Below are 12379 nucleotides of genomic sequence, written 5' to 3'. Positions count from 1 at the left end.
CTTTTGATTTTAATAAATTGTAGGAACTTGCATCTGTTGTAAAAGTTAACACCAATGCATTGGTTTATCTATATATTTAATTCTCCTCAATGTACCCATCGCTAATCCCATGTGTGGAAGCTCTTGAGAGAGCAGCTGCCTGAGGGATAGATGGGGATGGGAGACAATGGCAGCGGTGGCGGGCTGGCCGGGCCTGGCTGACGGTCAGCTAGAGGAGGTGGCAGCAGGCCGGCCTGGCCACCGGCCAGCTGGAGGAAGTGGAGTTGGGCCGGCCTGGCTCAGCCACTGGGAGGAGGAGGTTGCCCAATTGTCAGTCGGCCAGAGGAGGAGGTGGCTGGCCAGCCTGGCACGGCCGCTGGGAGGAGGACGTGGGCCAGCCCGGCCCTGGCCTGGCCTGGCTGCCAGTTGGCCGGAGGAGGCAGCCTGGCCGCCCTCCAGGAGGAAGAGGTGGGAGGAGGTGGCAGGCTGGCCTGGCCACCGGTAGGAGGAGGTGGGAGGAGGTGGCGGCCGGCTTTCCAGCTGGCCCGCAAGGCAGAAAGGGTGGGGTGGGGTGGGGGTAGGAGGAAGCGAGGGGAATGGGGTGGGGTGGGGGTAGGCGGCAGGGAGGGGAATGGTCAGTCGGCCAGCCGGCCAGCCAGAAGCTGGGCATGCCAGCATGGTGGTGGTGGGGAACAGCGGTGGTGGGTGGGCTGGCCAGAGGCGTAGATGCTCTGCGCCTGGCCCAGCTAGTATGTTTTATTGCTCCAGTGTTTGCTGATGTATTAAACATCACACGCACTAACAATTAAGCAGGTTATACCACTGCCTCAAGAAACAAACAAGCTATGCATGATGTTCACACCTTTGGAAGAGCTGACATTGGAGTAAGCTGCTATCTGAAAAGTTGTTTTCTTGAAAGAGTTGGAAGGTTTCAACTTGCTAATTGCTATTCTTCAAAGAAGTCTGTTATTGAGACAAAAATGTTTCTATTATAACAGTAGACTAATTAATTCAGTATGAAATAAAGAATGAAACAACCAATAGTGTTGGTTAAGTATTTAGAATAAACAAAGGCAAATAATCTCTCTACACTTGGTTTACACACTTGCATCAGTAGAGGACTCCTCCCAGGGACTCCCAGTTTCTGTTTGGCACTGTTTCTCACATCTGGTGATCATTACGTCTGAAAAGTAAGTGCTGCTTCAGACATAGATAACTCTTGTACGTCATATTCTGTGTGAGACGGATTGAAACACAGGAGAAGAAATAAGTTTCTTAAATGATCTAGTTGTGTGTCAGCTCTGTATAGGTGCTAGCAATGCTGCTGTCATGAAAAGAGGAAAGCTCAGCTGGTCTTGTGGTAGCAAGCATGACTTGTCCCCTTAGCTAAACAGGTTGCATATGGATGGGAGACTTGATCTGTGAGCACTGTAAGATATTCCCCTCAGGGGATGGAGCCGCTCTGGGAAGAGCATCTAGGTTCCAAGTTCCCTCCCTGGCTTCTCTAAGATAGGGCTGAGAGAGATTCCTGCCTGCAGCCTTGGAAAAGCAGCTGCCAGTCTGTGTAGACAATACTGAGCTAGAAAGATGGACCTATGGTCTGACTCAGTGAGGCGCTTCACAGGACACGTGTGAAGCACCTGATGGGGTTCCTTAGCCTGATTTCTCCTGGTCGTGTGAATAGCTTCAGTATATGGCAGCTTCCTATGTTCCTGTATAAAGAGATGCAGCAGTCACGTAGTAGACTTAGAAGTGTCCTTTCCTTTCATACATGTTCTGTGACAACCAAAGTAATAGAGAAATATCTTAGGAGAATTATTGTTCCATTCAAAACTATATTTTCTAATCCTAGAATCTACTTATAGGACAATATGTTTTATATCTTTATATATGCTTTATATGTCCAGATTTGAAGCTAATTTCATGAAAGAGGAAATTAGAAATTGTATTCATGGACTGTATCCATCCTATAGAACGCTGTGTCCCTCGTTCCCCTCTGAAACTACCAGAAAGTGTCAGAGATAATGTCTCCTGTCCATGGCAGATTCTGCAGTTGTCATAACTCCCTAGATCTGTTCAGCCACAACTCTATGAGCATGTGGTCCCCCTATTTTCAATGTGAGTTGTTGACTTCATTCAAATTCATCAGGAAGTAAAACGACAATGAAAATAGAGGGCAGATGTGATCTCTGAGCCATGTGTAAACACCAAGGCTTTTGCATGTTTGACTGGATCCATCCCCAGGTCACTGTGACCCAGGCTGTGTTCTCTGACTCTGAAACTATTCTAGTGTAACTGTTTCAGTTCCTTAATGCAAATGTTCATGATCTCAGTGGGAGATTGTGGAATAGTGCCATTCTGCTTAATTATATCCAGTTCTGTTCTAGCCTCGATGGAATAACCTATTATAATGTATGACTGAGGTAGTTTGGGAGTGCACTGAGAATTTTTAAATGAAACTGCTCAAATACAGTGACTGCTTTTGCTGTGCTGATGAAAGAGTATGAACAATGGCTGAAGAATGACTAAATAACTGCTCACCTCTGGGAGCTTAACCGTGAAAAGATGTTTGGCTTGATAATGATCTCCCTTTTTTCACCTCACAGAATTTTTGACATAATAAACCTTCAACAACCAAAATCCAGCTACCAATTATGCTGAAATTTCTGGAGCGAGTCTTTGCCACTCCCTTCCCTGCCTTCTCCCAGGCTCCTTAGAAAGGTTTAGTGGGCCAGTTCAAGCCATTATGTGGAACAAAGACTAAACCTTTGCTCCTTGTACTATTGTGGAGCCTCAGGAGCGTGCGCTCCCTCCACCCCTTTATATGTGAGCCTCGGAAGTATTCTACTCTACTGCTGTTTGCAATTAAAAACCAGCCAGGATTGGTTGTGACATCCAAACCAAATCTGCCTTATTCAAACCATAGGTCCAGAAATAATCCATGATCTGAACCCCAAGTTTGAAGCTTGGGAACTTCTGTTGAAGCTCCTCTTCCAGCTCTGCTCCCAAGCCTTTTGGGATCCTCAGTAACTCCCTTCCTTACTGTTAGACCAGTATTATTGTTCCCATGTTGTAGACCTGGAACTGAGGTGTTGTGTGTGTGTGTGTGTGTGTGTGTGTGAGAGAGAGAGAGAGAGAGAGAGAGAGATGCCTTAAGTCACCTAGTGAGTTTATGGCAACAGCCAGATTTGAATCTGGGATTTCTTGATGAGTAGTTCACATATATGGCTTAGTGTAGCTGCTATCGCCATGACCTTTAAACAAAGTTGATTTAAAGTCTCACCAAAATGGGAGGGGTTGAGAGATGAATGGCAGATCAGGGCAGAATTTGTGTTTTTGTGTTGCATATTTGTGCTTTTTTGTGTGCCGTGCAGGTGTGCCAGGATCCCTAGAAACCACAAGAGGAAAGCTGGCAGTTAATCATTTTCACTTAGGGAAAGCAGGCATTCAATAAGCTGACTAGTCCTTGGGTGGAGCTCTTCTTGGCTACAATATTCAGCAGTCCCTACCTCTGCTTCAGGAGTCTGTTTGGTATTCCGCTTCTGGAACCATTATTAGTTAGGAGTTCAGTCACATAAAAGTCACACCAGTGAAGAAGTGAACCTAATAGTTTGTATATGTATGTGTGTATGTATATTTCTTATAAGGATGTGTACTACAGATTGAATGCTATCAAATTGCTTACTGGAGCAGAGTAATGTTTTCCTGAACATGGGCCAGCCAACCTTCTCTTTTTTGGATGATTTGAAATGGGGAACTCCAAGCAGACAAAACAACGTTAAGTGATCTCGAGTAAACACTAAATATATCCATGTGCTATCATTGTCATGCAGTTTTGAAAATCAACAAAACAAAGCTTAATGATGTCTCTCAAGGAAAATGTGTCAGGATCTTTCATGGTTCTTTCATTTGCTAACAGAGGAATGTAAACAGTGAGACTAAATTCTCAAAACATTGTGTGAGAGATGTGCATACACACTTCCATTTACAGACTGGCTTATGTGTGTATTTTTTTAGGAACACTGTTTTTATGAGTCTCCATAGTGCTAAATACATATAACTGCATAAATGTTCATAGTTACTTTGAAAGGTTAATACTGCCTGACTCCTTCCTTTTAGCATTGTTTCTAAATAAGATTAGGTAACAACCAAGAGGTCATTCCTTTTTCTTTTTTTTAAATCAAAGAAGCCAAATATTCTAGCTAATGAAAATAGTTGCCTTGGCAATTCATCATCAGACTTCATTACCAGGTAGTTAAATGACTGCTTTTAGATTTTGATACTTGAAAAAAATAAATAAATAAAGGGAGTATAAGTGAAAACAAAATAAATATTCGATAGCATATTTTTTTGAAACATCAAAGATCTTGAAGTTAAAATGAAAGCTAGAATTATTCGCACTTGCCCTATATTTTCACAGAACTAGCCATGATGTAATAGGCAATGCTTTTTTTTTAAAGCACTATAAGGAATGCAATAAAAATATTAACACACTTTATACCTTTCTTTTTTAGTAGAGTTGATATACTCAGACAGCTATTATTGATGGTCCCAGACAGACTAATTTCTGGCAGACCAAAGTTCACATTTACTTTGAAATATTAGTACTGCCTGACTCCTTCCTTCCTAGCATTGCTTTTAAATATGGTCATTGCTTTTAAATAAGGTGATGTAACCAAGAAGAGGTCGGGGTGTGTGTGTCTATTTGTGTGTGTGTGTGTATATATATACCCTGGTTAATGAAACTGGTTGTCTTGGCATTTCATTATCAAAACACAACAGACCAGTTTCTGTGCCTAAGTCCCCTTGATTTAATTGGAGTGTAAGCATGCTTAACTATTTGCTCCTTTTGCCTTTACTAAGCAACTACTATACTATCATATTAAATACCAACACAAGGAGAGTAACAATTCAAATAAAAAATTCCATACAGTCGTGTGTGGGTATTTTTTTGTTTTGTTTTTTACAGTGGACTGCTTAAGTGTTAAGAGGCATTTGGCAATAAACTGGGAAAACAGGCTGACATCCAGGCTAATGAGTCACTCACTGAAGGACATTGTGCTTGCGCAACATGGTGGTGCAAGTTAACTGCACTATATCAGGAACTTGTGTTCCAAACTACTGTTGCACAACTGCAGCATGTCATTTTATTTCAGTGGGAACAGCTGTGCAAGAATTGTATAGTGCAAGGTTGCTCTTGCACAATTCTGTAAATCATCACTTTCTTTAGCACAACAACGTTATCTTTTTGCAGTTGTGCAACTTTTCTCATTAAGCGGTACTTCATTGGTCAGGATATTAGCCAGTACAACAAAGTCATGAAGATTAGAAAAAACGAAAGGGCCAAGCTGGCCATGGCCTAATCCAGACAGAGATGAACTTAGGTAATTTCGGAGCCTGGACCTTAAGGCCTTTAGAGCCCTCCCCCCACCCTGCTACAAGTTAAGTATCATCCCCCTACACACACACCATGACACAGTATTTTTAACACATGGGTTCTTGAGGGCACAAACAACTAAACTCACAAGAATGTAAGAATATAAAAAGTATATTTATGCAGATATGCAGTTGCAGAAACATTTCAACACACAATTTAACATATTCCCATCCCACATATTTCTTTCCCTACCCCAACCCCTCTGACTCTAAAGCACCTGGCACAGTGCAGGCCAGAGGCGACCACACCACCTAGGACAGAGTAAAGAGGATTTGGGGGCCCCCAAGGGATGTGGAGGCCCTAGACTTCAGCCCCGAAGTCTAGGGGTAAGAGCACCGCTGAATCCAGAATTGGAATTGGGATTCTCCAGCCCGAAGTCCATGTTGTCTGTTGCTGGAGGTGGAGCTTGAGACTGGAGCTTGAACAGTTGCTTGAACTGGAGCTTGTGTTGGAGCCCAGGTCAGTGCAGCTGGCAGAAGATGCCACTCTGCAGATCACTCAGACACAGAAAGCCAGGGTTTCTAGGATTGTTCCCAGACCTGGCTGGTCCAGAGGCTTTAAACTGCCTGGCAATCACAGGAATCCATGCTGCACATCCCTGTTCCCAGCTAAGGCCTGAAGAGATCTCTGTGTCTGAACATATATAACCTACTTGCGCTACCACCTTGGACAGTCTCAACCTCACGAGGTTCCTAATTCAAGCCCTGAAATTCCTGACAACTTTACTTCATGATGCATCATCTCACATCTTCCTGATGCATTTCATCTGCACACACTCTTGTTTTGATTTTCCCCCATCCTTTTCTTCTTTGGTGGTCTTTTATAATATTATTCTGATATGTTCTAATGGAGTTTAATTTGTTATAGGGTCCAGCTGGATTGAAAGGTGAAAAGGGTGACAGAGTAAGTACAACCTTAGAATTAATTCATTTACACTTTCTGACATTAAATACTGTTTCTTTAAAAGGAGATTATATTGTAATATATCATGTCTTGTTTTCAACATTTAGGGAGACATTGCTTCTCAGAATTTGATGCGAGCTGTTGCAAGACAAGTTTGTGAACAACTAATAAACGGTAAGCAATGCTTTAAAAAAATTGTAAACTACATTTTTGCTTCCCCATATTATCCAGCTCTGTTGAGAACTTTAAAGAGAGTCAAAGGTAAAAGATAGCCTTTCTTAAGAATTGCTTTTGCTGGTGGGGAAAGCTGAGTGCTGACTCAGTAGTCAAAATCCAGCAGAGCAAAGTGCAGAGACGAGGACAGGGAGCAGGCAAGGAAGGGGAAGCAGCAGAAGGGCCCAAGAGTTGCACCTGAGTTCCCCAAATACTTGGGGTATGACAGAGAAATGCAGGAGGCAAACAAGAATAGTGATTATAAGAGCAGGTGTGACAAGGTAAAAGGGTGTGGCAAAAAAGCAAGTGCCTTGGGAACAGCTATTCAGACCCAAGTAACTGTGATGTAAAAACTGCATATTTAATAGGCAGGAATCAATTGGTAATAGGAGCAGCAAATGGAGAAGCTCGGCACTACTGTTTGCTCATAAGGATTTAAGAAGAGCAGGATAAGATCATGCCAAAGTTCCTTCAGGACCTCCATCCTCTTTACCACAGTGGCTGACAACTGGAAAGTCCACAAGTGGGCTATGAAAAAAAATAGCCCTTCTACCAATGTTGTTCCCCAGCAGCTGATATTGAGTGGCATTCTGCTTTTGAACCCAGAGGCTCCACAGAGCCAACATGACTAGTCTGAACCACTGCTAAGGAATGTCTTGATGCAGCTCACCTAGAAAATTTAACTGTGGTGGTGCCTGTCCTGGCAACTAATCTACAGCAGTTTAGATTTGTAAATGTTGGCCGCCAGCAAAGTGAGTGCTGCATTTGCACAAGCAAGAAAGTTGTGCTAGTGTGATAAAGTTGCATAATCATTATGCACCCTTGTGCAAAAGTAAGGAAGAGGTTTCACAGCAGGAGGCATGCCACCTTGTTGCACAAACACAAACCTGTTGCTAAGAGGTAGCATGGTTCTAGGGTGGCAGCAGTGATAGATGTTTGTCCCCTCCACCTGCTGCTTGTGGGAGAGGTGTGTATGTGGCAACCGAAGCAGTCATAATAAATGGAGGCTGGGTTTAAAATGAGAATACAATAGTGTCCTGATCCAATACACTTCCCACTCATGGAGGGAGCCTATAGAGGCACTGTTTTCTCCCTTCCGCTGTGGTGTGCACACAGAAGCACTCAGTGCAGCAGGCCATTATGTGGAGTGGGAGACCTGTGTATGGGTTCCACATCACTGCCCAGCTCCCCCTTCCCCCTTGGTCTTGTCTGCTATGTTGATCAGACACAGGAGACAGGCTGAATGGAGATGTATAGGAGGTGCACATCGGTATTTATTGGATTGTTCTGGTATGGTGCTTGTGAATCAGAATTAGACATTTCTGTTGTGTATCACACCATAGAGAAGCCCCTTATGCAAGCTTCTATTCATTGAATATGTGTTGCTTTTGCAGTGTAAATTCAATTTTTCTGTAAGCACTGCTGCCAAAACTTCCTTTCTGCCTTTCTCTCATCTAGGTCTGTGTCCCAAATTATAGTCTGGGTTGGGGAGAGCAGGAAGCAGGGTTTTGATTTTTATTATTTATCATATTTGGGTTTTTCTTCCCCCTTTCTGCTTTCTTCAACAAAATATGGTGTGTTTTCCTTAGTTAAAACTGTTTCATTTTCCCAAAGGCCAAATGACCCGATTTAACCAGATGCTGAATCAAATCCCGAACAATTACTATTCGAACCGTGACCAGCCTGGACCTCCAGGCCCACCAGGTCCCCCTGGACCTGCTGGGACAAGAGGAGAACCTGGAACTGGAGGCCGGCCAGGGTTCCCAGGTACACCTGGCCTCCAAGGATCACCTGGAGAGAGAGGTAGGTTGTACTTTAAATACAAAATATAAGTGTTTCGTCACCATGTTTCACGGATGGTTCAGTGCCTAGAACATTCACAGGATAGCCATCAATGGTTTTGACACACCAAACAGAATGTTTTAAACTGAACATCAGCAAAATGAAAATGGTTTTAAGATAGTCTCTTCTAAGTGACTTTCTGGACCAAGGAGGGGCAGCAGAAACAAATGCATTGTAAGTTATATGTTCAGCACACATGAACAGCAGTTCTCTGACATAACCTTTATACTTTGGCGGTGTGTCTTTTTCTTCTTCCCTTTTTGTGTGTGCTCTAGGGCTGCCTGGAGAGAAAGGTGAAAGAGGGCTTGGATCACAAGGACCACGGGGTTTACCTGGGCCACCAGGTGAGTTTTCTGCATCTAGTATACATTATAGCATGGAGCAGGGTAAAAATTACTTTATATGCTGGAAAACAAGGTTAGGCTTTGTCATTGTGGCACAGTTGTATGTGATGCAAATAATGCTTGATGAAAATGTCTATCAGCTTTTTCAGATTATACTCAACTTGACATTTTCTATTTTCCCCTTCTTTCAATGGAAACAAAATATAAGGTTACCCTTTTAGAAATTCTAGAGTCAGAATTAGGTTTGTCCATAATCACCTCTCTGTCCGTTCTGAACTGAAAATTACTTTGTAGTACAGAGTTACAATTCAGTACAGAATATGAGACCTTCACTGTTGCTTTGCTATTGGTACAACTTGATCATTTACTGATGTCTTGGCAGGGGCCGCCAGACTATCTCATAGCTTCTGCCCTTAATTTACTAATTAGAAACATTTTCATTTTCATTACAAGATCTGTAAGAAGCTTGCAACAAATTTTAGTCCCACTTGGGTAAAGCTCTACATCTCTGTTAACCATGAATATGACTTGTTCCAAAGAAAACATTCTCTCATCCATCCTAAAGCTGCAGAGTAGCAGAACTAAAGCAGTCTTGTGCTTAAACTGAAATCTAGTGTACTTGTCTATAATAGAAGTGCCTCTTGAAATCTCTGTACCTTTCAGAATGGATATAAACCGCCAGACTCAAATCTTGCCAAAGCCATGTTCTGTGAATAAAGACCTTAAAATTAGGGAAGCAACTAATGATGAGTTACATCTTTGGTTCTCTGTGGTTCTTTCATTGACACCACATGTAGAAACCAAATGGAAATGTTTCTTAACCATGTGCTTGAGTATAGTCTAGACTTCAGTTTTGCCAGCCCCTTTATCAGACTGCCTCATATTGAATTATATATACATAATGTCTTCCTTTACATTCTAAAATTAGGTCCACAAGGGGAATCCAGAGTTGGCCCACCAGGTTCTACAGGCTCAAGGGGACCACCTGGGCCACCTGGCCGACCTGGTAATGCGGGTATCAGAGGTCCCCCAGGGCCCCCTGGATACTGTGATTCTTCCCAGTGTGCTAGCATTGCTTACAATGGTCAAGGATATCCAGGTAGGTTACTGAGAGCTTAAATTTCATTCAGTGCTTCTTTGAAAATGCTTGCTCAGTATGAATAGCTTTGTGGAAGGAGATCTTACAGTGAAGACACAGCCATTTCAAAACTCAGGAATAGCTCAGCTGCTTAACTTAGAATAGCCTTGCTAAGTGCTCCATATTTAGAAATAATCATTCAGATAGCTTTAACATTAGTTTTACAATAGTTATTTAACAGCCTCAATTTGAAATGTGTTTTGTTGTTGGCAGAAAGTGTTGATTACATTTCAGAAATAGTGTATTATATAGAGCGTTAGGAGAATATTATTTTGCTGCTAGGACTTAAATGACCGTTTTCTTCTTCTTCTCCTCCTCCTTCTCCTTCTCCTCGTTCTCCTCCTCCCACCAAACTACTTCTTCTGAACAAGGCTGACCACTCCATCTAAAGTAAAAAGAACACAGTTGTTTGCCATTTCTGAGTGCATCTTTTTGATTAATGTTGGGATTATCTATACAAAATTAGTACCTGAGATCTAATTTTTCAAAACCAAATGCCATGCTGTGATACAGTGCAGACAACTGAAAAAAAGGAAATCACCATCTCCCAATTTCTGCTGAGTTGAATTCCATGGAATCTGTGATTATATTCCAGAATGATACAAATTTCTTCTGAGAAGAAGCAGTTTCAGACAATGGACTGCCAATGGAACAAAAATGCTGGATAGCTGTGGCCAATGGGGCACCAAATCACTAAAATCTGGGAAGGGGATAGTGTTTAAATCTAGAGCATCTCTCAAGAATGGAGTCCAGTCCCACAGTATTGTTAACTAGTTTGTGTGCACTGTAGCACCTTATAATCCGTAAACATGATATTGCTGTTGGATATGTTGTTTGCTACTATCATAATGTGCATGTATACATGAAGATATATATATATATATGTACACACAAAGTCATGGACTTAGAGCTGATGGGTCAAGAAAAATTAATGGAACAAAGTTATGCGTATCTTGCACAAGAGCAATCATAATCTGAATTAAAATTCAGTGGGGAAAGCACCACTGATACCCTTCCAGAGAGCAGCCTGGTTTACATATATAGATATATACATATACTTTAACCCTGATAGATGGATTTAGATGAATGAAAAACATATTTTTGCACAGCTGTTTGACCTTGAACACTAACATAATATTTGACCTGTTTCAGGTTCCGGTTAACACATTTTCTAAGTCGCCAGTGCTGCTTACAGTTTGAATACAATGAAAACGCTGTTTCTGAGATGTTTGCGCACGTGCTTATTAGGAATTGAATCTGTATGGATATGCCACCATAGATAATGGTTAACTGAACCATGTTGACCTCATGAGATGCGGAAATTATTTTTTTATACTAACAAGGTCTTCTTGAATGTGATAAGGACAAGATTTCAAGCGTGGTACATTTGGTAAAGCAGAGGGAGGGTAACCCAACCTTCCTACCCTAACCCTCGCTCCCTTCAACTCCCAACCCTGCCACCCAAAATAAGTCACAACAATCTCAGTGGCAATGGAGGCTTATAAAACTACTAACTAGTGGATATAACACCATGACACATTAAACTTGATGAAAGAGAAATGACTTAATGTAAATAGTAAACTAATTGTGGCTTGTAAATGATTTGTATGGGATCATGTCCACTAAAATCAATTAACATCTTTATGTTATGCTTTTGCCTTAAAGCCTGCTGCCGCTGCTGCTTCTTACTACATACCATCATAACCTCTTTGAAAACTTTTTGAGATCTTTCGGTCTGTTGCTTGTCAATGTTGTCTTTATTCTCATTATTGTCATATCTGATTCAGGGCACCGGGCTTTTTTGTATATGTAATCTTCTTTAAAATTCTCAAAAACATAATTACTTTTGCTTCCGGTTTTCCTGCAGTGTTTGGGGTTTCTCCAGCACCAATATAAGGAACTCTATCCAAAAATATTTGTCACTGAATATTGCCACTGGTGATAGCTTTGTGTAGACTGCCACATCCTTAGATAACTTGTTTTTTAAAAGTATGCTACATGTCTAAGGCTTTCCCCCTTGACCAAAATATCTACCAACTTCTTTAATTCACTTTCAGTTAGGTGCTAATGCTAAGAAATTAGTAAGATATATACTAAGGCCCAGATTCAGCTTAAGTTAGCTATGGCTAACAAGTTGCTTTCTGTGAGACTTAGTCACAACTAACTTTAGGGTCTAAATACTTTTTTAAAAAAGTAACCCAACTTTCAAGGTTATTTTTATTTTTGGCATTATGTATCTGAAACTTACATAGCATTTAAAGCCAGTTTTCTTTTTCTTTGTTTTACAACTTATCCCCTCTCCAAATTGTCCTGAGAAAATGATTCTGAATTATTTATCTTTTTATGTACATTGTGAAAGATTAATGATAATGACTAGATTGCAGTAAAGGAACTTACTTCTGAGTAAAAGTGGCTAGGATTGGGATGCAACTCAGTACATTGTCCCCAGCCCTGAGTCCTCTGGGTTCTCTGGTATGCACATGAGCCTCAAGCATGAGGAGGTTTCCCATGCGCTTGAAAAGA

At 41.6% G+C, this 12379-nt stretch overlaps 1 protein-coding gene across 3 annotated transcripts in view; it reads left to right on the top strand.

The window, feature by feature from the left end:
* COL12A1 (collagen type XII alpha 1 chain) overlaps nt 1-11419 on the top strand; it is a 159390-nt gene extending 147971 nt beyond the window's left edge. For 2 of the 3 annotated variants that reach the window (XM_053286902.1, XM_053286901.1), the window contains exons 59-64: nt 6284-6319; nt 6427-6493; nt 8147-8335; nt 8650-8718; nt 9647-9817; nt 10228-11419. In XM_053286902.1, coding sequence (XP_053142877.1) covers nt 6284-6319; nt 6427-6493; nt 8147-8335; nt 8650-8718; nt 9647-9817; nt 10228-10232 — 537 coding nt within the window. In that variant the 3' untranslated portion in view covers nt 10233-11419. Of the gene's footprint in view, nt 1-1093; nt 1143-6283; nt 6320-6426; nt 6494-8146; nt 8336-8649; nt 8719-9646; nt 9818-10227 lie in introns of those variants that run through there. The other variant, XM_053286904.1, reaches the window with a different exon arrangement.
* The last annotated feature ends 960 nt before the right edge of the window (nt 11420-12379 follow it).

This window comes from Hemicordylus capensis, chromosome 1 (genome assembly GCF_027244095.1).
Source record: "Hemicordylus capensis ecotype Gifberg chromosome 1, rHemCap1.1.pri, whole genome shotgun sequence".
Classification (NCBI taxonomy): domain Eukaryota; kingdom Metazoa; phylum Chordata; class Lepidosauria; order Squamata; family Cordylidae; genus Hemicordylus; species Hemicordylus capensis.
Note: the sequence above shows the minus strand (reverse complement) of the source record. Positions and strands in the feature narration are given on the sequence as shown.